This window comes from Mandrillus leucophaeus, unplaced genomic scaffold (genome assembly GCF_000951045.1).
Source record: "Mandrillus leucophaeus isolate KB7577 unplaced genomic scaffold, Mleu.le_1.0 Scaffold137, whole genome shotgun sequence".
Taxonomy (NCBI): domain Eukaryota; kingdom Metazoa; phylum Chordata; class Mammalia; order Primates; family Cercopithecidae; genus Mandrillus; species Mandrillus leucophaeus.
This window is the reverse complement of record NW_012101332.1, coordinates 1682920-1710687: the sequence shown is the minus strand read 5'-3', so window position 1 is coordinate 1710687 and position 27768 is coordinate 1682920. Positions and strand designations below refer to the sequence as shown.

Below are 27768 nucleotides of genomic sequence, written 5' to 3'. Positions count from 1 at the left end.
GGTGCACACCTGTAGTCCCAGCTACTTGGGAGCCTGAGGGAGGATTGCTTGAGCCCAGGATTTCGAGGCTACAGTGAGCTGTGATCAAGCTACTGCACTCCAGCCTGGACAGTAGAGCAAGATCCTGTCAAAAGGAAAAAAAAAAACTGTGTTGTCAAAGAATAACACAGAACGCAGAGGTACTTCGGTGGTTCTTTTCCATGCTGGTATTTACTTCCTGTTCAGCTATTTGCAAATTCCTTACTCACATGTGAGGGAGTCAGTGGGTAGACTGAATTAAGTACCAAAGGCAAAACCAAGATTTAGAATAGAAGGCAAGGGGCCGGGCGCAGTGGCTCAAGCCTATAATCCCAGCACTTTGGGAGGCCGAGACGGGCAGATCACGAGGTCAGGAGATCGAGACCATCCTGGCTAACATGGTGAAACCCCGTCTCTACTAAAAAAAAAAAAGATACAAAAAACTAGCTGGGCGAGGTGGCGGGCGCCTGTAGTCCCAGCTACTCGGGAGACTGAGGCAGGAGAATGGCGGCGTAAACCCGGGAGGCGGAGCTTGAGTTGAGATCCGGCCACTGCACTCCAGCCCGGGGGATAGAGCGAGACTCCGTCTCAGAAAAAAAAGAAAAGAATAGAGGGCAAGGGAGGAAAGTTACAGGGCGTGTAGGAACAGTGACAAAGACTCTTGTCTGTAGGCTTTGGAGATAAGATGGTTGTTGGTAGGCAGCCCAGAAGGCAGAGCATTCATTCTGCCCTTGAAGGGAAACAAACCGTTCCCATTGTGCTTCCTGGAGTCTCTGGGAAACGCCGTCAGTTTGAGCCATCTCTGGGTAACCGCTGCCGGTGTCCTCTGTCAGCACCAGCTTTAGCAGCGTTCCTCGCAGGCAAACAAAAGCTGCTCCAAAGGGACTGGGTGTTTTAAGAAAAATGAGGGCGCACAAATGTCTGCGCAGAAAAGAACATTCCCACCTGTTTAATATGGAAAGTATCACTGTCTTAAAAGAAAACAGTGGCCGGGCGCGGCGGCTCACGCCTGGTGGCACGCGCCTGTGTTCCCAGCTACTCAGGAGGCTGAGGCAGGAGAATCACTTGAACCCGGGAGGCGGAGGTTGCAAGTGAGCCGAGATCACACCACTGCACTGCAGCCTGGGCAACAGAGCAAGACTCTGTCTCAAAAAAAAAAATTAGCCAGGCTTGCTGGCGGGTGCCTGTAATCTCAGCTACTTGAGAGGCCGAGACGGGGAGAATTGCTTGAACCCAGGAGGCAGAGGTTGCAGTGAGCTGAGATCGCGCCATTGTACTCCAGCCTGGGCAACAATAGTGAAACTCCATCCGAAAAAATAAAAAAGAAAAAGAAAAGAAAAGAAAAGAAAACGGTGGCTGGGCACAGTGTCTCGCGCCTATAATCCCGACGCTTGGGAGGCTGAGGTGGGAGGATCACTTGAGCCCAGCAGTTCAAGACCAGCCCAGGCAACATAGACCACCCCACCCCCGATCTCTACAAAAAAAATTAAAAAGATAAAAAATTAGCCGGGCATGGTGGCATTTGCCTGTAGTCCCAACTACTCAGTGGGCTGAGGTGGGAGGATGGCTTGAGCCCAGGAGGTTACAGAAGGCTACAGTGAGCCATGATCAGACCACTACACTCCAGCCTGAGTGACAGAGCAAGACCCTGCCTCCAAAAAAAGAAAAGAATACGGGTGAATATGCCATCTATGAAACAGGCCATAGTAAGAAAGGACCCTGGCTACTAAAGGGGAAGACAGTGATTAAAGTCAAGGAAGGGCCAGGCATGGTGACTCATACTGTAATCCCAGCACTTTAGGAAGCTGAGGCAGGAGGCTCGCTTGAGCCCAGGAGCCCTAGACCAGGCTGGGCAACATAGTGAGACCCCATCTCTACACAAAATTTTAAAAATCAGCCAGATGTGGAGGCTGCGGCGGGAGGATCGCTTGAGCCCAGGAGTTGGAGGCTGCAGGGAGCTATGATTGAATCACTGCACTACAGCCTGGGCAACACAGTGAGACCTTGTCTCAAATAATGTTTTTTATAAAAACATGGCCGGCGCGGTAGCTAATGCCTATAATCCCAGCACTTTGGGAGGCCGAGGCAGGCAGATCACAAGGTCAGGAGTTCGAGACCAGCCTAGCCAACATGGTGAAACCCCCCATCTCTACTAAAACAAAAATTAGCCGATCATGTTGGCACATGCTTGTAATCCCAGCTACTTGGGAGGCTGAGACAGGAAAATCTCTTGAACCTGGGAGTCGGAGGTTGCAGTGACCCGAGATTGTGCCACTGTACTCCAGCCTGGGTGACAGAGCGAGACTCCATCTCCAAAAAAAAAAAAAAGTGAGCCCTCCTGATTCATTTATGTTAATGCCTGCCCGTAGCTGCCACATGCAGCTGTGCAGGGTGCGCACTGCACAAGGATGCCACATCTGAGGGGGGGGCTCCATTTACAACACAGACATTGTAAATTTATGTTAATTTCAATAATTAATGACAGATGGCAATAAAGCATCTGGCTTTTTTTTGCTTTTTTTTGTGTGTGTGTGTGTGTGTGTGTGTGTGTGTGTGTGTAGAGACGGGGTCTTGCTATGTTGCTCAGGCAGGTCTTGAACTCCTGGCCTCAAGTAATCCTCCCACCTCAGCCTCCCAAAGTGCTGGGATTACAGCCGTGAGCCGCCACGCCCAGCCTGGCCCCTGCCTTTAAGCAGCCTTGACTGTCACCCTTTGAGTGGCACCATTGGGATGAACAGACGTCTTCAGATACACCCTGCCACTTGATTCTCCTCCCTCCCTTCTCCACCTGTCCCCACCACCTCACTGCTTCTCATGGCCTCAACTCCCTACTGTGCCTTCTGGCCTACAAAGGGTGGCTCACTCCTCACCCCTCTCCCCTTCATCTCTCCCTCTAGAACATAGATACCCTGGAGCGAATAGCTGGGCTGGAACAAGAGGACTTGGTGGAGGCCCACGGCACCTTCTACACATCGCACTGCGTCAGTGCCAGCTGCCGGCACGAATACCCGCTAAGCTGGATGAAAGGTGAGGCTGGAGGCCATCCCAAGGGCAGGCCTCCCCTCAGCACCAGGAGCAGTGTCTCCATGCAGTGGGCACCCATTCTGTCCCGCTCAAGTCTTTGTTTTTTGTTTGTTTGTTTGTTTTTGAGACAGAGTCTCACTCTGTCGCCCACGTAGGGAGTTCAGTGGGGTGATCATGGCTCACTGCAGCCCCAATTGCCTGACTGATCTCCTGTCTTTGGCTGTTTTTAATAGAGGATAGTAGGCCAGGAGCGGTGGCTCACGCCTGTAATCCCAGCACTTTGGGAGGCCAAGGCGGGCGGATCACCTGAGGTCAGGAGTTCAAGACCAGCCTGGCTAACATGGTAAAACCCTGTTTCTACTAAAAATACAAAATAAAAACAAACAAAAAAATTAGCCGGGCATGGTGGTGTGCACCTGTAATCCCAGCTACTCAGGAGGCTGAGGCAGGAGAATCCCTTGAACCTGGGAGGTGGAGGTTGCAGTGAGCTGAGATTGCACCATTGCACTCCAGCTTGGGTAACAAGAGCAAAACTCTGTCTCAAACAAACAAACAAACAAAAGAAAAAAACAAGAAGTCACTTATTCCACTCATGGAAAGCCATTTCTGACATTCTTTATGCTGATTTAACAAAGCCTCTGGTGTCCCTGTGAGATAAGGACAGCTGCAGCATTTGCAGAAGGGCCTCTGGAGTGTGGCCGTTCTGATACAATGCCAGCTGAACGCCCCTAGGCTGAGGATTCCTGAATAGCCCAACTGCAAGCAGCTGGGGGCAGTGTACAATTCACATTACCCCCATTATGTGTCATTGACAGCAGCGTCACAGACAGCACCCACGGTATCATGCTGTCCATGCAGAAATATTTTTTTAAAAATTACCAACTACTGACATTGAAACAATGCTCTATAAATGTGTGCTGAATGAATGAATGGACAGTTGAACAAATGACTTAGAATTCAGTGGGTTGCAAGTGACAGCAATGCTTTCTTTTTTGTTTTGTTTTGTTTTTTTGTTTTGTTTTGTTTTTTGAGACGGAATCTTGCTCTGTCGCCCAGGCTGGAGTGCAGGGGCGCAACCTCGGCTCACTGCAATCTCCGCCTCCCGGGTTCAAGCAATTCTCCTTGCCTCAGCCTCCCGAATAGCTGGGATTACAGGCACGTGCCACAACCCCTGCATAATTTTTGTATTTTTAGTAGAGACAGGGTTTCCCCACGTTGACCAGGCTGGTCTCAAATTCCTGACCTCAGATGATCCACCTGCCTCAGCCTCCCAAAGTGCTGGGATTACAGGTGTGAACCACCGCGCCCAGCCAGAAATGCTTTCAAGCTTCCTAAATCAATAAGCAATAAGGCCAGGCACAGTGGCTCATGCCTGTAATCCCAACACTTTGGGAGGTCGAGGTGGGTGGATCACTTGAGCTCAGGAGTTTGAGAACAGCCTGGGCAACATAGGGAGATCTCATCTCTACAAAAAATAGAATGTAGCCAGGTGTGATGGTGCATGCCTGTGAGCCCAGCTACTCGGGAGGCTAAGGCAGAAGGATCACGTGGCCTGGGAGGTGGGTGGGTGGTGCAGTAAGCCATGATCACACCACTGCACTCAGCCATGATTGCAGCACCACACTCCAGCCTGGGCAACAGAACGAGACCCTGTCTCAACAAACAAACAAACCAATAAGGCCGGGCGCAGTGGTTCACACCTGTAATTGCAGCACTTTGAGAGGCCAAGGTGGGCAGATTTGCTTGAGCCCAGGAGTTTGAGACCAGCCTGGGCAACACGATGAAACACTGTCTCGACAAAAACTACAAAATTTAGCTGTGCGTGCTGGCACGCAACTGTAATCCCAGCTACTCAGGAGGCTGAGGCAGGAGGCTCACTTGAAGCCGGGAGGTCGAGTCTACAGTAAGCCATGATCGTGCCACTGCACTCCAGCCTGGGCAACAGAGTGAGACCTTGTCTCAAAAAAAAAAAAAAAAACAAAAAAAGAGAGGTCTTTTCTGAGTAGAGTGGACACCCTAGGAGACACTCGTCACACTCCGAGTGACAGTGACAGAGGTGTGTTCATGTTAACAGTGGAAGAGGGATGGGGGTGCTGCACCTCCAGACTCCAGCCCAGATCCTCTTACCACCTTCTCTCTCTTCCCCTTCCCCACACCCAGAGAAGATCTTCTCTGAGGTGACGCCCAAGTGTGAGGACTGTCAGAGCCTGGTGAAGCCTGGTGAGCCTCGGGCCAGGGACCTGCCCCGGTGGATTTGGGTGGGGGTCCCCTCCTCCCCCAGCCCCTTCCCAAAGGCCACAACCCCACACATCTGGCCACCTCTGTCTCTCTGAACAGTGCCCCAGATCCATCCTGGGGAGAATTGGGTTTGTGCCCTTGGCCGGTCCCCACTGCTCCCAACTCCCACCGCAGCCTCCAGGTCTGCCCTTGCTCCCACCTGTCCTCTCTGCCTCCCCATGTCACTGTCTCTGTCCGTCCATCTGTCTCCGCCTCAGATATCGTCTTTTTTGGTGAGAGCCTCCCAGCGCGTTTCTTCTCCTGTATGCAGTCAGTAAGTGGCCCCTGCCCTCCCCGCATCCCCAACCACCGCCTCCACTGTGCTGGGCCCCGTGGCGCAGCCTGGGGCCTGCCTTAGGAAACCTCCCCAGCTGTGTGGGGCGGAAGGGAGATTTGCTGCTGGGGGGCGGGGGAGGGAGCGGTGGCGCAGCCTGGGCAGAGGCTCCCAAGCTCACGCCCCTCCCCACAGGACTTCCTGAAGGTGGACCTCCTCCTCATCATGGGCACCTCCTTACAGGTGCAGCCCTTTGCCTCCCTTATCAGCAAGTAGGTTGGGGGCTGTGGCTGGGAGGGCGGCTGGGCACCCAGGGCCAGAACAGACCCTGACCCCTCAGCTCCCCCTCCCTCAGGGCACCCCTCTCCACCCCTCGTCTGCTCATCAACAAGGAGAAAGCTGGCCAGGTAAGAGCCCTTCCTCACGCCCCCCTCCTCTCAGGCTCCCCCTTCCCTCCCACCAGCTTCCTCAGAGGGAACCCCCACTGTGGAACCCCAGCACTTTGGATTCCTCAGCTCAGACCCCGGACTGGAATCCAGAGGGGTGGGGTTCCAGGCCTCTGAGACATTCACCGCCCTTTTGAGCAAGTGATAGAATTCCAATTCAAACCAGCTGAAGCCAGATAGGAAGGCCAGGCTTCCAGGGACTGAGGAGGTGGGAGGAGGTGGGAGGAGGTGCGGGGGGTCGGGGGAGGCAGTGCAGGGGGTGGTGGGTGGGTCCACACTCCGGGTCTCTCCGATCTCTTTTTCCCAGGCAGCCTCACTCTAGGGTAGGTGCTCCCTCCTGGGTGTTCCCCTCGGGAAGTAGGCAGGGTCACCAGGCAAGCAGCGCACACTGTAGGCAGACACTGTCCCAAGCCTTAGCCTGCGTGAACCCACTGATGCCACAACCCTGTCGCGGTTTCGTGATCACCCTATTCTAGAGATAAGGAAACTAAGACACAGAGAGGACAAGTCACTTGACCAAAGTCACAGAGCTGGCCGGGCGCGATCGCTCACGCCTGTAATCCCAGCACTTTGGGAGGCCAAGGAGGGTGGATCACCTGAGGTCAGGAGTTTGAGACCAGCCTGGCCAACATGGTGAAACCCCGTCTCTACTAATAATACAAAAATTAGCCAGGCATGGTGGCTGGCACCTGTAATCCAAGCTACTCAGGAGGCTGAGGCAGGAGAATCACTTGAACCCAGGAGTTGGAGGTTGCAGTGAGCCGAGATCGCATCATTGCACTCCAGCCCGGGCAACAAGAGCGAAACTTCACCTCAAAAAAAATAAACAAAAAAAATCCCAAAGTCACAGCGCTAGGATACAAACCCAGGCCACCTGGCTCCAGGGTCTGTGCTCCTAGCTCTCCCTTCCCTGCCCCACCCCCTTCCTGGCAGTCGGACCCTTTCCTGGGGATGATCCTGGGCCTCGGAGGAGGCATGGACTTTGACTCCAAGAAGGCCTACAGGTGAGGCTCCGCCTGGGGCTGGGGGCAGCCTGGAAGGGACAGGGTGAGGTGGCAGGGAGGGCACGAAGGCAGGGGCGAGCCCGCCTGGGAACTCTGATCTCCTGCCGCACCGCAGGGACGTGGCCTGGCTGGGTGACTGCGACCAGGGCTGCCTGGCCCTTGCTGAGCTCCTCGGATGGAAGGTAAGGAGCCGGGTGACCCCAGCCTGTCCTGAGCCCCGTCCCTGGACCCTCTCCCCACCCCGTGGGTCCTCTGACCCCATGATGCACAGTGACTTTTGACTTCTGTGACCTTTCTCCTGCAGAAGGAGCTGGAGGACCTTGTCCGGAGGGAGCACGCCAGCATAGATGCCCAGTCGGGGGCGGAGGCCCCTAACCCCAGCACTTCAGCTTCCCCCAGGAAGTCCCCGCCACCTGCCAAGGACGAGGCCAGGACAACAGAGAGGGAGAAACCACAGTGACAGCTGCATCTCCCAGACAGGACGCCAAGCTCCTCAGGGACAGCTGAGCCCCAACCAGGCCTGGCCCCCTCTTAACCGGCAGTTCTTATCTGGGGAGCTTAGAACATCCCCAATATCTTACCACTCCCTCCCCAAAACTGGGGTTCCAGCAACCCTGCCCCCCCAACCCCAGCAAATCTCTAACACCTCCTAGAGACCAGGCTTGAACAGGCATCTCTACCAGCCCCACTATCTCTAACCGCACCAGGGCTAAGGAGTAACCTCCCTCATCTCTAACTGCCCCCCCCGGGGCCAGGGCTACCCCAGAACTTCTAACTCTTCCAGGACAGGGAGCTTCAGGCCCCCACTCTGTCTCCTGCCCCCAGGGGCCTGTGGCTAAGTAAACCAAACCTAACCTACCCCCGTGTGGGTGTGGGCCTCTGAATATAACCCACACCCAGCATAGGGGGAGTCTGAGCCGGAAGGGCTCCCGAGGCTCTGCCTTCAGCTCCCAAAGTGGCTGGCGGGCCCCCTTCACATAGGACCCCCTTCCCATACTGAGCAGAAGACATTGCTTATTGGAGACAAATTAAAAACAAAAACAACTAACAATCCGGTCTGGCCTCCTGTTTCTTTCTGTGGGCACCCAGGGAAATCTCTGAAGGGAGGGGGTTAGATCTTGGGCCACTAAGGAACCAGAAAGTCTCCAGGATCCAGAGTGAGGGGTGACAGGAGGGTCCTCACAGGGGCCCCTCATGGCTCTGACCCCTGGACTTCCAGCCTGCCAGTGTCCCTTCCTCTAAGCCCTAGGAAGGCCTGAGGCCCCAGAAAGAGGGAGGAAAGTTGACTTCAGATGCCCCAGCCCCGCCTCTTCCCCCTGCCTGCTCAGCTTCCTCTCTCCACTTCCTGCTACTGCAGGCCTCTCCTCCGAGAACAGGTAGGGCCCCCGGGGACCGAGCATCTGGCATCTTCAGCCCCTGCTGCCTTCCTTTGGTATGAGGCAGCTGCCCTGACCCACCCCTGCCATGCACTGCCCGCAGCCTCCTCCCCCTGCCACGGTACCCAAGCAGGCATCTGCCTCCCTCTCCCCTCCCCTCCCCTCCTTCCTGCTCTTGCCTGGGCAGGGCACCTGCGCCTCCCTCCCCCACCTCCCTCCCTCCTAATAGCACCCTGGGCTTCTGGTCAATGGGCTAATGTATTTGTTTAGCTGCTTATTATTCATATGCTATACCTGTCCCAAACAAGAATGGCAGGCCCTGAGGGGAGGAGCCTGTCCTGTTCATCGCCCTCTCTCTAGGGCACAGGCACCTAATTCCAGCCTGTATTCAATAAATATTGGATGGATGGATGGATGGATGGAAGGAAGGAAGGAAGGAAGGAAGGAAGGAAGAAAGGAAGGAAGGGTCCTCCCCAGACCCAGGCCTCCTGCTCCTGGAACTGCTGCAGGGACAAGTGCCACCCCAAATGATAACCTACATAGGACTCTATACCTGGTTAGGAGCTGGGGCCTGATGGGTGGATGGAGAGATAGAGGAACAGATGTGTGATAAAGCAAGATGAGTAAAATATTCATGGTAGAATCTCAGGAGTGGACATATGGATGTTTCCCATATGCTTCTTTCAGCTTTTCTCTCTGTCTGAAATTTTTCATAATAAAACACTGGGGAAGAGATTCAGTGGCCCCTTCATGGTGTGGGAAGGGAGGAAGAGGGGATGTTACTACCTTTCCGGGTATATGGACTGCCTACTGTGGGCCAATAACTTTTCCAGGCACTGACTGGGTTTTGCCAAGGGCTGGTCCACATTCACACAGCTGCCATGGCTGTTAAAATCTTAAAAATATTTCCTACCACCTAGTAAAGAGCTATTGTTTTGAGTCGTCTCCCCACACCATAAGACACACTGGTCTCTCTCCTGGGACCCCCAGATTCCCCACCATCCGGTACTAAAGAATTAACCTCTGCCAGCCAGGCGTGGTGGCTCACGCCTGTAATCTCAGCACTTTGGGTGGCTGAGGTGAGGCAATCATTTGAGGTCAAGAGTTTGAGACCAGCTTGGGTAACATGGCGAATCCTTGTCTCTACTAAAAAATACAAAAATTACCCAGGCGTGGTGGTGCGCGCCTGTAATCCCAACTACTCGGGAGGCTGAGGCACGAGAATCGCTTGAACCGAGGAGGCAGAGGTTACAGTGAGCTGAGATTGTGCCACTGCACTCCAGCCTGGGCAATACAGTGAGACTCCGTCTCAAAAATAAAGAATTAACCCCTGCCACAGCAAGCGGCCTCTGGGGTCCATTCTGACTGGTCAGGGTCTCTGCCATATTGATTGTAAATACCTTGAACATGACCCAGGGGCTGGAGCAGCCTTGAGTCTTACCTTTCTCCCTGCCAGAGGCCAGGTCATGACTCACTGGTTTCCTGCATCCTGAGGATGGCCCAGCCAGAGGACAAGGCACCTGAAGTCCCCACAGAGGTGGAGAGGTGAGGGCTACTGGGGCTGAGGCTATGCCCTCCTTCTGCTACATCTAGAAACCCTTTCCATCCAACACCTCCCTCACTACAGAACCCTGAATCGCATCTCTGAGCCTCTACCCTGGGCCTGCCCCTTCCTGTACCTTTGACCTCACCTCAATGTCCCACTGCCCACCTCTGACCCCTGACCCCCTGGACACTGTCCATCCCAGGCTGGTCCCACCACAGGTGAAAAAAGCAGACAGGACCCCTCTAGGGGTCCTCAGCACCCTAGAGCCACTTCTTCGCCTGCAGAGAACATCGGGGGTATGGCATGTGCCAGAGCTGGATATCCAGGATGCGGAGGCCCTCGTGGGGCTGTGGCCAATGGGGGTGAGTACTCACAGCTGGGGGCCCGTCCTGACCCCCATGACACCCTAGATTAGGACTCTGCTGGTTACTAGCAACAAACATGACACAAATTGGGCAAACCAAACAGGCTATTCATTGCCGGGTGTAATGGCTCATGCCTGCAGTCCTAGCTACTCAGGAGGCTGAGGTGGGAGGATCATTTGAGCTCAGGAGGTCAAGGCTGCAGTGAGCTGAGATCACGCCACTGCACTCCAGCCTGGGTGATGGAGCAAGACCCTGTTTAAAAAAAAAAAAAATGTAGTTTCAAGAAGGTCTGGATGCTGAACTTCAGAACACTTAGAAATTTCTCTTCATCCCATTTCTTGGCTTTGCTTTCAACTGTGGGGAATTTTGGGTATTTGGGACAGAAAATAACAAACACCTGTCCTACAGTGGCTTAAACAAATAGGCATTTATCTTCCTAACATAACCAAAACGGCGGCTGCTGGCTTTAGATCAGCAGCTCAGTGACATCAAGGCCAGCATAGCTATAATTCTCTTGGACTTCCCTCACACCTGCCCCGGGGCTGCCCCAGGCCCAAGCACCTGTGTGCATTCCAGGCCGGAAGCATGGAGGCACCACTTGCATCTGTTTATTTTACAGGAAAAATAAAGGTTTTCTTTTTTTCTTTTTTTTTTTTAATTTTGAGAGTTTTACTCTCGTTGCCCAGGCCGGAGTGCAATGGCATGATCTCGGCTCACTGTAACCTCCGCTTCCAGGGTTCAAGCGATTCTCCTGCCTTAGCCTCCTGAGTAGCTGGGATTACAGGCACCTGCCACAACGCCCGGCTAATTTTTTGTATTTTTAGTAGAGATGGGTTTTCACCATATTGGCCAGGCTGGTCTTGAACTCCTGATGTCAGGTGATCTACCCACCTCGGCCTCCCAAAGTGCTGGGATTACAGGTGTGAGCCACCGTGCCCGGCCAAAATAAAGGTTTTCACAACTGATTCAGAAAATATAGATGGCTGGCCGGGTGTGGTGACTCATGCCTGTAATCCCATCACTTTGGGAGGCTGAGGTGGGAGGATCGCTTAAGCCTAGGAGTTCAAGACCAGCCTGGGCAACACAGCAAGGCCCTGTCTCGATGGGGCCCAGGTAGCAATATTTTTTTAAATTTTTATTTATGTTTTATTTATTAATTTATTTTTTGAGATGGAGTCTCCCTCTGTCACCCAGGCTGGAGTGCAGCAGCACGATATTGGCTCACTGCAACCTCTGCCTCCTGGGTTCAAGCGATTCTCCTGCCTCAGCCTCCCGAGTAGCTGGGATTACAGGCGCCCGCCATTAACACCGGCTAATTTTTGTATTTTTAGTAGAGACCGGGATTCACCACGTTGGCCAGGGTGGTCTCCAACTCCCGACCTCAGAAGATCCACCCACCTCGGCCTCCCAAAGTGCTGGGATTACAGGCATGAGCCACCGTGCCTGGCTGTAGCAATATTTTTTAACAGCTCTCTTGGGACGTACACAGCCAGAGCTAAGAACCACCACCTATAGCAATCCTAATCCATGTATCAGTCATACTCATGGCTGGGTATATTAATGCCATGAACAAGGAATTCTGCAGCGAATGTGGAATAGATTTGCGGGGACAGCAAACAGGGGCTACCACAACTTCCTCCTCAGGAGGGTATTGTCCTTCCCAGCTCAGAGCTGTCTCCCACCAGTTTAGCAACACCAGTGTAACAGATGAACTCTTTCCAAAAGAGCTCCAGCATGCAGTGGCTCACACCTATTATCACAGCACTATAAGAGGCCGAGGAGGGTGGATCACTTGAGGTCAGGAGTTCAAGACTAGCCTGGCCAACGTGGTGAAACCCTGTCTCTGCTAAAAATACAAAAATTAGCCGCGCATGGTGGCAGGCGCTGTGATCCCGGCTTTTTGGGAGGCTGAAGCAGAAGAATCGCTTGAACCCAGGAGGCGGAGTTTGCAGTGGGCAGAGACTGTGCCACTGCACTCCAGCCTGGGCAACAGAGCAAGACTCCGTCTCAAAAACAGAAAGAAAAAAGAAAAAAAAATCCTGTGGAAGATGTCCACTGGCTGAGCTTGAGTCACATGACCGTCCCTGAACCAAACAGTGGGCTGAGAGCACCGTCCTCCTATTGGCTAGATCAGGTCATGGGCCCACCCTTGGGGCTTGGGGGAAGTCAGCCCCATCCACATGGACTGACAGTAGGGAAAGTGTTCCCCTAAAGGAAATTTGGGGTGTGGAACCCAAAATAAGGGAAATGGATGCTAGTCAGTCAAAAGTAACAGATATCTGTGCACACCTTTGTCACGCCGGCCTTTATCTCTATCCCCAGAGTTTCTTGGTCATAGGACGTGACCCCAGCCAGGTCCTGGTGTTGAGGACAGGACTATTACCAGGAGAAGTCAACAGCTACCAGATCCAGAAGACTGCCAGAGGTAAGGCACCTCCCCTGAGTCTCCAGCCCACAGTCAATTGATCACTAAGAACTGTCAGCTGGATCAGCGCGGTGGCTCATGCTTGTAATCCCAACACTTTGGGAGGTCAAAGCGGGTGGATCGCCTGAGGCCAGCATTTTGAGACCAGCCTGGCCAACACAGCAAAACCCCCATCTCTACAAAAAATACAAAAATTAGCCAGGCTTGGCGACGTGCGACTGTAATCCCAGCTACTTGGGAGGCTGAGGCACGAGAATAGCTTGAACCCAGGAGGAGGAGGTTGCTGCGAGCCAAGATCACACCACTGCCCTCCAGCCTTGGCAACAGAGGGAAACCCTGCCAAAACACAAAACAAAACAAAAACACCTGTCAGCTTTGCTTCCAAAATATCTGATGAATATTTCTAATCCTATCTCCCTTTCCTTCCCGCAATCCATTCTGAGCCCAAGGTATTTTTCAATATTAATTAGATGTTATACACCCCGCCCCAAATCCCGCAAAGAACATGCAACACCCTTAGATACAAATGCAAACTCCTTGTCATGATCTATAAGGTGCTGTGTGATATAGTTCCTGCCTGTCTCTCCATCTATTACCCCTTATTCACTCTACCCGAGGCACACTGTTCCCCTCTGTGTGTCTTTTTCTTTTTTGAGACGGAGTCTTGCTCTGTCCCCCAGGCTGGAGTGCAGTGGCGCGATCTCAGCTCACTGCAAGCTCCACCTCCCAGGTTCACGCTATTCTCCTGCCTCAGCCTCCTGAGTAGCTTGGACTATAGGCGCCCGCCACCATGCCTGGCTAATTTTTTTTTTTTTTTCTGTATTTTTAGTAGAGATATGGTTTCACCGTGGTCTCGATCTCCTGACCTTGTGATCCGCCCACCTCAGCCTCCCAAAGTGCTGAAATTACAGGCGTGAGCCACTGCGCCCGGCCCTCTGTGTGTCTTTAGCATGCTAAGTGTGTTCCAGCTTCAGGACCTCTGCTTGGGTTCTTCCTGTATGAATGCTTTCCCTGAAGGGGCTGGTTTAGTCTCCATCCTTCAGGCCTCTGCAGAAATGTAACCTTTCTTGACCATCATAGTTAAAATATGGTCCCTTGGTCACTTTTTCTTTTTCTTTTTTTAGACAGAGTCTCACTCTGTCACTCAGGCTGGAGTGTGGTGGCCCAATCTCCACTCATTGCCACCTCTACCTCCCAGGTTCAAGCAATTCTCATGCCTCAGCCTCCCAAGTAGCTGGGATTACAGGTGCACACCACCACATACGACTAATTTTTTTGTTTATTTTTATTTTTATTTATTTATTTTTTATCATACTCTAAGTTCTGGGATACTTGTACGGAACGTGCAGGTTTGTTACATAGGTATGCAGGTGCCATGGTGGTTTGCTGCACCCATCAACCCGTCATCTACATTAGGCATTTCTCCTAATGCTATCCCTCCCCTAGGCCGCCACCCCCTGATTTTTTGTATTTTTAATAGAGATGGGTTTTGCCATGTTGGCCAGGCTGGTCTTGAACTCTGGACCTCAAGTGATCCACCCACCTCAGCCTCCCAAAGTGATGGGATTACAGGCATGAGTCACCACACCTGGCCTCCTGGTCACTTTTAATCACTCCATTTCCTTCATAGCACTCAATACAATATCCACTTTGTTTACTCATTTTTTAACATTTTGTTTATTTATTTATTTATTGAGATAGAGTCTCACTTTTGTTGCCCAGACTGGAGTGTAATGGCTCAATCTCAGCTCACTTCAACCTCCACTTCCCGGGTTCAAGCAATTCTCCTGCCTCAGGCTCCCAAGTATCTGGGATTACAGGCACCCACCACCATGCCCGGCTAATTTTTGTATTTTTAGTAGAGACGGGGTTTCGCCATGTTGGCCAGGCTGGTCTCAAACTCCTGACCTCAGGTGATCCGCCCACCTCGGCTTCCCTAAGTGTTGGAATCATAGGCGTGAGCCACCGTGCCCCGACTGTTTACTCATTTATATTCTGCCTTTTCCCCCTCCGCCCCCCACTAGAAGGTAAGCTACAGGAAGGCAGTGAACTTGTCTGTCTTTTGATAACTGTATCTCCAGTGCCTGGAAATGACTAAGGGCTCAGTAAGTGTTTGTCTAATGAATGAATCCTTGTTGGTGGCATAAGTGGTATGCAAGAGTAAAGATGGGGACTCCAAGGAGTGGGAGCTTCCCTGTTCTGAAGGTCCCTGGGGGGATTCTGAAGGAATGGGGGAGCAAGAGCATCCCAGGGGACAGAAGACAGCCACCACTCAAGTTTACTTTCTTCTTCTTCCTCCCCCACCCCAGGTGTGTCCCTGGAATCCTCCAACCTCTGCATGCCAGACCTACCCCATCTCCTGGCCTTTCTATCAGCTAGCAGGTACAGGTCACCCATCTGAAGCACTAAGGGGGACCCTTCCCTAAGACACCCCACTGACACTGGGGCTCCCACCTCTCTATTCTCAGGGACATTCTGCCCAGAACCCTGCTCTTGCCCCCTCCCACTCTAGGGCCCAGAGATGAACACACAGGTGAGGCATGGTTCTCTAAAGAGGGCACAGCCAACCTGCCAATTTCCTTGCTCCAAGGGAATGAATGGGGCTTTGGGGCCCAGACTACTGGGTTGGAGGGGAATATAGAACTGGGGGCTAGAGAGAGCTCGGGGTCTGGACTTTGTAGTCCCAGAGGGAAGAGGGGATGGGGGCCTGTATTCCTAGGTCCTAACAGAGGAGAGAATTGGAGGTGGAAGGAACTGGGGGGACCGGATTCCTGGGTCTAAGTGAGAAGGTGACTGGGGACCTGGACTCCTGGGTGTGACTGAGGAGGGGCCATGAGCTAAGCCTCAGCACCTCCAGCAGTGAAGCTGGGAAGTAAGTCTCCTGGTGCCTTGAAGGGACCAGAGTTGGTCCCTTGAATACCTAGGACACCTTCTCACTTCTGCTGGCCTCAGATCCTCTGCAGATTGGCAGGGTCCAACAGGACACCCCAGGGAAGGTGCTTTGCATTGTGAACCAGCTCTACCTGGAGACCCACAGAGGCTGGGGGAGGGAGCAGACCCCTCAAGAAACAGAGTCAGAGGCTGCGCAGAGACATGATCCAGGTTAGCTGGGCAGGGCCCTGGACCTCTGAGGGAGGAGGGAGCTGCTGCCCTGTTCTAGGGGACCGAACCCCCTCCTCACTTCCAGCCCCCAGGAACCCTGCACCTCACGGGGTCTCCTGGGTAAAAGGCCCGCTCAGCCCGGAAGTGGACCATCCTGGGCCGGCTCTCGCCAGCCTCCTGGAGGAGGAGGAAGAAGACCCTGAAGGAAGGGAGGAAGGAAGGGAGGACGACCCTGAAGAGGAAAGCCCCGAGGAAGTGCTCACCATTCACATCCAGTCTCTGGTCAGGGCCCGGAGCAGCTACGTGGCCAGGCAGTACCGAAGCCTTCGGGTGCGCATCGCCTCAGATTCTGGGGGTCCCCACGGGTCTGGGGACCCGGCCACCGAGCTGCTTCAGGATGTGCGGCACCTCCTTACTGACCTCCAGGATCACCTGGCAAAGGACTCCTACATCAGGGCTGTCTTTGGGAGCAGGGGTCCTGGGGTCCCCAAGAAGGACGAGGATCCAGGTAATGGGAGGACGGGAAGGGAGCCCCCACGGGTTCTAGTGCGCAACTTCGTCCCCTCCATCGGCGCACAGACGTTTCCTTCTGCACCCACACGCCCTCCCTACAAATCCCACGCCTTCTATCGCCCACATGTGCGCGCAAGTTCACACCCAGGCTCACTCTTCCACATGTGTTCACACCCATGTCTGCACTCACGGGGGATCATAGCTAGGCAGGGGTGGCGGTGTGCCAGGGTGAGTGGATTCCATAGGTGGGCGTGGGGCAACTTGGCAGCCCTGTGCTCACCCGTCCCCCACCCCCCGCAGGCCCGGCGCTGGAGATGGCCGTGTGCCAAGCGGTGTTGGCGCCCCTGAAGCCGGCCCTGTGGACGCGACTCCGCACACTCCGAGCACCAGAGCTGCGACTGCTGCGGCGGCGACAAACAGCCCTGCGGGCGGGGGCGGGGCCTCCGGGAGCACAGGGGGCGGGGCCGGAGGGGCAGAGCCCCGCCCCCGCCTTGCGGAGTCGCATCCACGAGCGCCTTGCACATCTGCACGCTGCCTGCGCCCCGCGCCGCAAGGTGGCGCTTCTGTTGGAGGTGTGCAGAGATGTCTACACGGGCCTGGCTCGGGGCGAAAACCAAGGTAAGGGAGGGGTCAACATCTAGCGTGGTGGGGAGCACCTTGAGGGTTGGGGGAACCAGACAGCAAGCGAGTATGCAGGCGCACTTCGAGGGAGGGGGCAGCACTGGTGGGAGTCGTCTACGCGGTCCTGGGGATTCTGGTAGGAGGCGCTGTCATGCCCGACAAGGTGGAGGAGCAGCCAGCCCTCACGGTCCTGGGGATCAGATGGAAGGTGTCTGCGCACCCCCATCCATCTCAGGACCTTTCCTCGGGCTTTCCCAGATCCCTTGGGGGCCGACGCCTTCCTGCCGGCGCTGACTGAGGAACTCATCTGGAGCCCGGATATTGGGGAGACACAGCTGGATGTGGAGTTTCTTATGGAGCTCTTAGATCCAGACGAGCTGCGGGGAGAGGGTGAGCCCCCAACTCCAGAATGCTGGAACCCAACGATCCAGTACCTCCGGGATCCCAAACAGCCTCCCCCCGCAGCAGGAGGAACGGCAGGCAAACTGTAGGGGTATTTGAGGCGACCAGGGAAGCCTAGAGGGCCGAGTTGACCTCCCTTTCTGTCCCCAGCTGGGTACTACCTGACCACGTGGTTTGGGGCGCTGCACCACATTGCCCACTACCAGCCCGAAACAGACCGTGCTCCCCGGGGGCTCAGCTCCGAGGCCCGCGCCTCCCTGCACCAGTGGCACCGCAGGCGGACTCTGCACAGAAAGGACCATCCCAGAGCCCAGGTGACTGCCCATCTGGCTGCAAGTAGAAGGGAGGGTGAGACCTGACGCCTTTCTGACCCAGCTCCCGCCTCTCCCCACAGGCCAGCCTGCCCTTTAAGGAGCCATGGGCAGAAGAGACTGTGCCAGGGACCAATGACGATTAGGGGTTTCACACCGCTCCGCACATCCCTCCGTTCATGCCTGTAATCCCAACATTTTGGGAGGCCAAGGTGGGAGGATCGCTTGAGCCCAGGAGTCTGAGACCAGCCTGGGCAAAATAGTGGGACCCCCCCAACTCTACCAAAAGAATAAACAAAAATTAGCAGGGCGTGGTGGTGTACTCCTGTGGTACCAGCTACTCAGGAGGCTTTGCAGTTTTAGACAGGGGTATCAGAGAAAGCCTCACTGAGGTGACATCTGCAGAAAGGCCTGAAGGAGGGGAGGGGAGGAGCAGAATGGATATTAGGAAGAGCATTCTGGAAGCAGGATGAGCCAGTGCAAAGGCCCAGAGGAAGGCTGTTCCCTTTTCCTGGGACCCCTCCCTCCTCCGTGCTGCTCCTAAACCACATGGGTCAGGAGTCTGGACTGACCCAGGTACATCTGGCATCTTGCTTGAGGAACAGGGGTTTTGTTTTGTTTTGAAAGAAGGTCTCTGTCTGTCACCCAGGCTGGAGTGCAGTGGCATGATCTCGGCTCACTGCAGCCTTAACCTCCTGGCTCCAGCAATCCGCCTGCCTGTGCCTACCAAGTAGCTGAGACTACAGGCACCTACCACCATACCTGTCTAAGTTTTAAAATTTTTTATAAAGATGGGGTCTCTCTTTGTTGCCAGGCTGGTCTCAAACTCCTAATCTCAAGCAATCCTCCCATCTCGGCCTCCCAAAGTGCTGAGATTATTGGTGCGAGCCACCATGTCCAGTCCTGATCGTTTTTCCCAAAGAATGTATCACTCACCAACATACCATATATTTATTTATTTCATTGTTCATAGTAACTACAATTTTAAAAAGTAAAAACAAACAAGTGAGGCCGGGCATGGTGGCTCACGCCTATAAACCCAGCACTTTGGGAGGCCGAGGCGGCAGATCACCTGAGGTCGGGAGTTCGAGACCAGCCTGACAAACACAGAAAAACCCCGTCTCTACTAAAAATACAAACTTAGCTGGGCGTGGTGGCTCACACCTGTAATCCCAGCTACTTGGGAGGCTAAGGCAGGAGAATCGTTTGAACCCGGGGGGCGGAGGTTGTGGTGAGCCGGGATCCCGCCATTGCACTCCAGCCTGGGCAACAAGAGTGAAACTCCATCTTAAAAAAAAAAACAAAAAACAAAAAAAAACAAATGAAGTTAACATTAATAATAATATATTTGATTTAACACAGTGTATCCCAAATATTTTCACTTCAACATGTATCCATATTAAAAAGTTACTGAGATATTTAAACCTTTGTATGTTTGTATGTGTGCGTGCTAAAGGTTTGAAATTTACTGTGCATTTTGCACTTAATCACATGACAGTGTGGACTAGTCACATTTCAAGTGCGCACTAGCTACATGAGGTTTCTAGCTACCATTTTGGACGGCACAGCCTTAGAATGTCAGCTCCAGGAGGTTGGGGATCTCTGCTTTGTTTACAGCTGCACCTTCCTGAGTGCCTAGACCAGTGCCTGGTACACAGTTCAATAAATACTTGCTGGATGGGCCAGGGGTGGTGGCTCACGCCTACAATCCCAGCACTTTGGGAGGCTGAGGCAGGCGGATCACAAGGCCAGGAGATCAAGACCATCCTGGCTAACACGGTAAAACCCCGTCTTTACTAAAAATACAGAAATTAGCAGGGTGTGGTGGCGGGCACCTATAGTTCCAGCTATTCATGAGGCTGAGGCAGGAGAATGGCGTGAACCCGGGAGGCGGAGCTTGCAGTGAGCCGAGATAGTGCCACTGCACTCCAGCCTGGGTGACAGAGTGAGACTCCGTCACTCTGTCAAATTGGCCAGGCATGGTGGTGAGCACCTGTGGTCCCAACTACTCAAGAGGTGGAGACAGAAGGATCACTTGAGCCTAAGAGGTCGAAGTTGAGGCTGCAATGAGCTGTGTTCATGCCACTGCGCTCTAGCCTGGGTGACAGAGCAAGACCCTGTTTCCAAAAAATAGAATAAAATACAATAAAATGATATAAAATTCAAGTTGAGCACAGTGGCATATGCCTGACCTGACATTTGAGATAGCTATATCTATATATATAGATAGATAATGTACAACAATAATAATGTATATATTAAAATATTTATTAATTTATAATTATATAATAATTATATTAATTTATAAAATAATATAAATATAAAATGATAATATAGTATAATAATTTTATATATAACTTTTTTGATTTGTAAATAAATTGGACAGCCTCCAAACCACAATAGGTTCAGAGAGGCTCCTGATGTTGGCCCTGTCTGTTTGAAGAGCCCTGGCCAGTTGTCCTGTGGACAGTTCCAGTTTCTGGCCTTGTCTGCTGCTTCCTCATGATTAAAATCTGGTCTTGCAGCTGTGGGGAAGAATACTCCACAGGGACGCTGTGTCCTTCTTGGTACCTGAATCCCATCAGGGGCCGAGATTGGTAATGCTAACTTTGACCATTGAGCTAAGGAGATAGGCTAGTCGGCTAGGGCTGCCATCAAAAAGACCACAGATGGCCAGTCACGGTGGCTCACGCTTGTAACCCCAACACTTTGGGAGGCCGAGGCGGGTGGATCACGAGGTCAGGAGTTTGAGACCAGCCTGGCCAACATGATGAAACCGTGTCTCTACTAAAAATACACACACACACAAAAAAAAATTAGTCGGGCATGGTGATGTGTGCCCATGATCCCAGCTACCCACCTACTCAGGAGGCTGGGGCAGGAGAATTGTGACAGAGCGAGACTCCGTCTTAAAAAAAAAAAAAAAAAAAAAAGATCACAGACTGCGCGGCTTAAACAACAGAAATTTATTTCCTCACAGTGAAACTACATTTGCAAAATTATGGCTGAGACAGTGAAAGAGATCTAACATAGTTGACTCCATCTTGCTTCTAATCTCCAAGCTGTCCTTGTTCATTCCTAGATGCAGGCTGAACTAACTTTGAGAGAAACCTAGTTTATAGTTTAAACAAAGATGATAACAGCCCTCTCCCAAAGTAGACCTCCCGCTTTTGTGTGTGTGTGTGTGTGAGACAGAGTCTGACTCTGTTGCCAGGCTGCAGTGCAGTGGCCGGATTTCGGCTCACTGCAACCTCCGCCTCCCAGGTTCACGCCATTCTCTTGCCTCAGCCTCCCTAGTAGCTGGAACTGCAGGCGCCCGCCACTGCGCCAGCTAATTTTATGTTTTTAGTAGAGACGGGGTTTCACCATGTTAGCCAGGATGGTGTCAATCTCCTGACCTCGTGATCCACCCGCCTTGGCCTCCCAAAGTGCTGGGATTACAGGCTTGAGCCACCGCGCCCGGCCAATTTTTTGTATTTTTAGTAGAGACAGGGTTTCACCGTGTTAGCCAGATGGTCTGGATCTCCTGACCTCGTGATCTGCCCGCCCCGGCCTCCGAAAGTGCTGGGATTACAGGTGTCAGCCACCGCACCTGGCGAATTACTCTTTCTCTATTGCAATTCCCCTGTTTTGATGTATGGGCTCTGTCTAGGTAGCAGGAAAGGTGAACCCCTTGGATGGTTACAATAGTTCCAGAGGCCAGAAGTTCAAGTTCGAGGTGTCAGCACAGTAGACTTCCTTCTGAGGCCTCTTTCCTTGGCTTGCAGGTGGCCATGTTCTCCCCTTGTTTTTTGTTTTATTTTTTGTTGTCGTTTGTTGGGTTGTTTTTGAGACAGGGTCTCACTCTGTCACCCAGGTTGGAGTGCAGTGGCGTGATCTAGGCTCACTGCAACCTCCACCTCCCCAGCTCAAGTGATCCTCCCACCTCAGCTTAGTAGTACTGGGAATACAGGTGCACACCACCACCATGCCCAGCTAATTTTTTGTATGTTTTGTAGAAACGGGGTTTCATCATGTTGCCCAGGTTTGTTTTGAACCCCTGACCTCAAGTGATCCACCCGCCTCGGCCTGCCAAAGTGCTGAGAGTACAGGCGTGAGCCTTTGAATTCTTGCATCATCTGTGGGTGTCACCTTGAGACCTGGTGACCAACCCATTCCCCAACACCTTTCACCCAGTGCTTTTAGCACTTCTCTGTTGTTGCTGAATCTTTGGATTTATTTGTACTATTAGAGTCTGTGTGTGCCAACCGATACTGATTTTCCACTTCCTGGAGTGAAATGACATTTCCTGTTTAAATAAATGTGTTGAATTAAAAACAAAAGAATGGGTTGATTTAAAGAAAATTATTAAGCAGCGAAGTGGACAGGTGATGCATGAATGTGCGGCAAAAAAAAAAACAATGGGAAGTGAAACTCAAATGTCAGCTGTTTGGGTTATCGCTGGTTGAGGGCTTAGGGTCAGACTCAAGCTCCTGTTTGCTGTGGCACTCTGGGCTTCATGCTAGAGGGCTCCCCTTGGGCTCTCACTCCCATCATGGAAAACTAATTTTTAATAAAGGAAATGGGCTGGGCATAGAAGCTTATGTCTGTAAGCCCAGCACTTTGGGAGGTCAAGGTGGAATGATTGCTTGAGCCCAGGAGGTCAAAGGTGCAGAGCTGTGATCACGCCACTGCACTCCAGCCTGGGCTACAGAGCAAGACCCCATCTCAGGAAAGAAGAAAAAAAGAAAAAGAGAGGAAGTGAACAAAGGAAGTTGTCATACCAAGCACACGGGGATTTTTATTTTCGGAAAAAAAAAAAAGTTCTAGTCCATGAAAAAAGATTCAAAGAGAAAAGTCAGAAAGGCCTTTTAAATATATATATAACTTAGATATCAGCTTTTGATTAAGCTGACTTCTAACTATAGAGCTCTTTAAAATAAATACTCTTAAACTTATTATTACCAGATTTTATTTATTTGTTTTATTTTTGAGATGGAGTCTCAGTCTGTTGCCCAGGCTGGAATGCAGTGGTGCAATCTCAGCTCACTGCAACCTCTGCCTCCTAGGTTCAAACAATTCTTTTGTCTCAGCCTCCCAAGTAGCTGGGACCACAGGCAGACACCAGCATGCCCGGCTAATTTTTGTATTTTTAGTAGAGACGGGGTTTCACCATATTGGTTAGTTAGGCTGGTCTTGAACTCCAGACCTCAGGTGATCCATCCACCTCGGCTTCTCAAAGTGCTGGGATTACAGGCATGAGCCACAGTGCCCAGCCATATTACCAGTTTTTAGCTGAGACAAACAGCTGGTATTCCTGGCTTTTGAACTTCTTTACCACAGGTACTCTCTCAAGTGAAATCTATAAGCCTTAACCAAGGTTATGACTTAACCAAGGATGCAGGGGATCTACAGCCGTCCTCCCAAAATCTAGAACCGCTCCAAAGACAGCTCAAAGAAAGGGAAGTTTTGCTGGCTGCAAATGGAGTACAGTTCATATTTCTCTCTGGCCATATTCTCCAGGATCTCACCTCCACAGAGTTGACTGTCTACACACAAAGGCCCAAAAGCCCTGAATACCCTCAGATGGAAGATAGCAAATCAAAAGTTGTCCGCGGAAGCAAAAAGAATCAGTAACGAGGCCGGGCGCGGTGGCTCACACCTGTAATCCCAGCACTTAGGGAGGCCTAGGCGGATGGCTCACTTGAGGTCAGGAGTTTGAGACCAGCGTGGCCAACATGGTGAGACCCCATTTCTACTAAAAATAATCCCAGCTACTCGGGAGGTTGAAGCAAGAGGATCGCTTGAACCTGACAGAAGGAGGTTGCAGTGAGCCGAGTTCGCACCACTGCACTCCAGCCTGGGCACAACAGCGCAAGACTCTGTCACAAACAAAAGAAAAAGAAAAGAATTTCAGGAACTGGCCTTAGGAAGTAACCAAGGGTGTGAGTGTCCCAACTCCGGGAGGAAAGCTGAACGATTGATTTACAGCCTTGTTGCACCGGCCAGAACACCATGTGGCCCATTACTCAAGATAACCATCACAGCCAGACAAGTGCCCACCTGAGTGCCCTGCGCCTCACATATTTTGCCCAGCCCAGCCTGTATATCCTCCCGCTAATGTCAATTCCAGAGCTTTGCCTAATAAAAAAAGTCCTACTGGCTCATTTCCAAGAGTCAGCCAGCGAATTCGCTCCCTTTCTCTTGTGCTGTCTCCTTCAATACCCAGGCATAAACTCCAATGAGGTCTTGTCTGGGAAAACTCTTTTGGCCTCAAGTCAATTTCAGTTGCATTCGGGTCCCAAGAACTTGTGGTCTGTAACACTGTGTGGGGAACAGTGAAAAATAGAGGGTTTACAAGGAGGCTTAAGAAAACTTCTGCAGGCGTGGTGGTTCGCACCCATCCCAGCACTTTGGGAGGCCGAGGCAGGTGAATCACTTGAGGTCAGGAATTCAAGACCAGTCTGGGCAACATGTTGAAACCCTGTCTCTACTAAAAATATAAAAATTAGTGACTGGGCGTGGTGGCTCATACCTGTAATCCCAGCACTTTGGGAGGCTGAGGCGGGCGGATCACCTGAGGTCGGGAGTTCAAGACCAGCCTAATTAACATGGAGAAACCCCGTCTGTACTAAAAGTACAAAAAAATTAGCCAAGCATGGTGGCACATGCCTGTAATCCCAGCTACTCAGGAGGCTGAGACAGGAGAATCGCTTGAACCTGGGCGATGGAGTTTGTGGTGAGCTGAGATCGCACCACTGCCCTCCAGCCTGGGCAACAAGAGCGAAACTCCATCTCAAAAAACAAACAAACAAACAAAAATAGCTGGGCATGGTGGTGCATGTCTGTAATCCCAGCTACTAGGGAGGCCGAGGCAGGAGAATCCCTTGAACTCAGGAGGTGGAGGCTGCAGTGAACCGAGATCATGCCACTGCACTTCAACCTGGGCGACAGAGCAAAATTCCATCTCAAAAACAAAAAGAAAACTTCTGTGGGTGTGGTAGCTCACTTGTATAATCCCAGCACTTTAGGAGGCTGAGGCAGGAGGATTGCCTGAGGCCCGGAGTTTGAGATCAGCCTAGGCAACATAGCAAGACCCCCGTCTCTACCAAAACAAAACAAAAAAACAACCCTCTTTCTCTCTCTCTATATATATAATGGCCGTGGGGTGGCAGGAACCTGTAGTCCCAGCTACTTGGGACTAAGCCACAGTGAGCTATAATCACACCACTGGACTCCAGCCTGGATAGCAGAGCAAGACTATCTCAAAACAAAACCAAACAAAACTTCCTGGGCATGACGAATACTGTTTTTACCTTGTGGTCACTCTCTTTATTGGTGGTGATGGTTTCCCAGGTGTATATATAAGTTAAAACTCATCAATTGCACACTTTGAATGTCTGGTTTCTTGTGTATGAGTTAGACCTGATTTAAGCTGGGGGTGGGGAAAGGTAGGGAAAGGATCAGAACTGTGTAATGCAAATGAGAAACTTTCCTCTAATGGGTGGCTTTCCCCACTGGTCCCTGAGGGTGTCTAAGTTTTCAATCTGAAGCGCAGTAGACCATGAAGCTTTTTCTGCTTGGAGCAGAAGGAGGCTTAACAGCAAAAAAGAAGAAAGCAGGCTGGGCACGGTGTCTCATGCCTGTAATCCCAGCACTTTGGGAGGCCGAGGCGGGCAGATCACGAGGTCAGGAGATCGAGACCATCCTGGCTAACCCGGTGAAACCCCGTCTCTACTAAAAAATACAAAAAACTAGCTGGGCGAGGTGGCGGGCGCCTGTAGTCCCAGCTACTCTGAACCCGGGAGGCGGAGCTTGCAGTGAGCTGAGATCTGGCCACTGCACTCCAGCCTGGGCGACAGAGCGAGGCTCCGCCTCAAAAAAAAATAATAATAAAAATAAATTTAAAATATTAATTTAATTTAAAAAACATGAGTGAACCTTGAAAACATGCTAAGAGAATCAGACAGAAAAAGCCACATACTATATTTTTCCATTTATATAATGTGGGCGAAAGATTACCTAGGTGCCGAGGCAAGAGACTGAAGGCACAAACTGTTTCAGTATAATAAAGAATATAGTTAAAATAAGAATAGTCATAACACAAATTAGATATAGAGATGATCATGGACAATTATCAATCATTCTTATAAACATTAATCATTAGCTTTTAATATTACTCGTTGTTGAATTACTAATATAACCTAGGATTAACCGGCAGGTATAGGGTCAGGTGCTGAAGGGACATTGTGAGAAGTGAGCTAGAAGGCAAGAGGTGAGCCTTCCGTCATGCCTGCATGAGGGCTGCTTGAGGGCTCCTTGGTCAAGCGGTAACGCCGGTGTCTGCAAGGCACCCATTACTTAGCAGACCGCAAAAGGGAGTCTCCTCTCCTTGCAGGAATCAGCGAACACTCTGCTCCACCAGCTTCCTGTGGAAGGCTGGATATTATCCAGGCCTGCCCGCAGTCATCTGGAGGCCTAAACCCCTCCCTGTGGTGCTGTGCTTCAATGGTCACGCTCCTTGTCCGCTTTCATGTTCCTCCCATGCTCCTGGTTCCTCTGACGTTCGTAGTAGACAGCGGTAGAAGAAATAGTAAGTCTTAAAGTCTTTGATCTTCCTTGTAAGTGCATAGAAGAAAACGCTGGCATACACTGCCTTCTCTCTCTGCTTCGGCTGCCTAAAAGGGAAGGGCCCCCTGTCCCATGATCACGTGAGTTGCTTCACCTTATCAATCACTTAGAAGATTCACCCTCCTTACCCTTCCCCCCTTGTCTTGTATGCAATAAATAACAGTGCGCCCAGCCGTTCGGGGCCACTACCAGTCTCCACGTCTTGATGGTAGTGGTTCCCCGGGTCCAGCTGTTTTCTCTTTATCTCTTTGTCTTGTGTCTTTATTTATTACAATCCCTCATCTCCGCACATGAGGAGAACACCCGCTAAGTCCCGTAGGACTGGACCCTATAATATGAAATGTCCAGAATAGAGAAATCTATAGAGATAGAAAGTAAATTGGTGGCTGCCAGGGGCTGAGGGGAGTGACAGCTAAAGGGTATGGAGGCTGGGTGTGGTGGCTCACACCTGTAATCCTAGCACTTTGGGAGGCTGAGGTGGGCAGATTGCCTTAGCTCGGGAATTTGAGACCAGCCTGCGCAACATGGGAAAACTCCGTCTCTACTAAAAACTCAAAACATTAGCTGGGTGTGGTGGCGGGCGCCTGTAATCCCAGATACTACAGAGGCTGAGGCAGGAGAATCACTTGAACCAGGAGGCGGAGGTTGCAGTGAGGCGAGATCATGCCATTACACTCCAGCCTGGGCGACAGAGCAAGACTCTGTCTCGAAAAACAAACAAAAAAAGGGTATGGAGTTCCTTTTGAGGGTAATATTCCAGAATTAGACAGTGATGATGGTTGCATGACTATGTGAGCATACTAAAAACCACTCAACACTCAATCATACACACACACACAAAAACAAACAAACAAAAAAAAACCCTCCTCCTCCCAGATTCAAGTGACTCTGGTGCCTCAGCCTCCAGAGTGGCTGGGACTACAGGCATGCGTCACCACTCCTGGCTAATTTTTTTAGTAGAGATGTGGTTTTGCCATGTTGACCAGGCTGATCTCAAACTCCTGACCTCAAGTGATTTGCCCACCTCGGCCTCCCACATAGCTGGGATTACAGGTGTGAGCCACCAGCCCAGCCAATCATACACTTTAAAAGAGTTAACATTTGACTGGGCATGATGGCTCACGCTTGTAATCCCAGCACTTTGGGAGGCTGAGGCGGGCAGATCACCTGAGGTCAGGAGTTCGAGGCCAGCCTGGCCAACATGGAGAAACCCAATCTCTACTAAAAATACAAAAATTAGCCGGGCATTGTGGTGGGTGCCAGTAATCCCAGCTACTCCGGAGGCTGAGGCAGGAGAATTGTTTGAACCTGGAAGGCGGAGGTTGCAGTGAGCTGAGATTGTATCACTGCACTCCAGCTTGGGTGACAGAATGAGGATGCATCTCAAAAAAATAATAAATAAATAAATAAATACTTAATATTATGGTAAATGAAATTTAGCTTAATAAAGTTTT

At 51.6% G+C, this 27768-nt stretch overlaps 2 protein-coding genes across 9 annotated transcripts in view; both read left to right on the top strand.

Annotated features, from left to right (window-relative positions):
- Positions 1-8094, top strand: part of SIRT2 (sirtuin 2) — a 35767-nt gene extending 27673 nt beyond the window's left edge. For 4 of the 6 annotated variants that reach the window (XM_011973342.1, XM_011973341.1, XM_011973343.1 and 1 more), the window contains 8 exons: positions 2916-3045; positions 5203-5262; positions 5538-5593; positions 5789-5865; positions 5949-6000; positions 6973-7043; positions 7159-7225; positions 7348-8094. In XM_011973342.1, the coding sequence (XP_011828732.1) occupies positions 2916-3045; positions 5203-5262; positions 5538-5593; positions 5789-5865; positions 5949-6000; positions 6973-7043; positions 7159-7225; positions 7348-7503 (669 nt within the window). In that variant the 3' untranslated portion in view covers positions 7504-8094. Of the gene's footprint in view, positions 1-2915; positions 3046-5202; positions 5263-5537; positions 5598-5788; positions 5866-5948; positions 6261-6972; positions 7044-7158; positions 7226-7347 lie in introns of those variants that run through there. The other 2 variants (XM_011973345.1, XM_011973344.1) reach the window with 2 other exon arrangements.
- Positions 8095-8371: 277 nt separating this feature from the next.
- Positions 8372-18689, top strand: RINL (Ras and Rab interactor-like). Of its 3 annotated transcripts, none has more exons than XM_011973339.1 (12): positions 8372-8419; positions 9876-9964; positions 10184-10327; positions 12653-12755; positions 15065-15137; positions 15224-15288; positions 15708-15857; positions 15943-16365; positions 16671-16988; positions 17250-17381; positions 17544-17707; positions 17788-18689. In XM_011973339.1, exons 3-12 carry the CDS (start codon positions 10322-10324, stop codon positions 17848-17850), a joined length of 1497 nt encoding a protein of 498 aa, XP_011828729.1. In that variant the 5' UTR covers positions 8372-8419; positions 9876-9964; positions 10184-10321; the 3' UTR covers positions 17851-18689. The 3 variants fall into 3 exon arrangements, with proteins under 3 accessions (XP_011828729.1, XP_011828728.1, XP_011828727.1); XM_011973338.1 differs by having other exon boundaries at positions 8376-8419; positions 10168-10327; XM_011973337.1 differs by lacking the exon at positions 8372-8419 and adding an exon at positions 8422-8540 and having other exon boundaries at positions 10168-10327; positions 17788-17992.
- The last annotated feature ends 9079 nt before the right edge of the window (positions 18690-27768 follow it).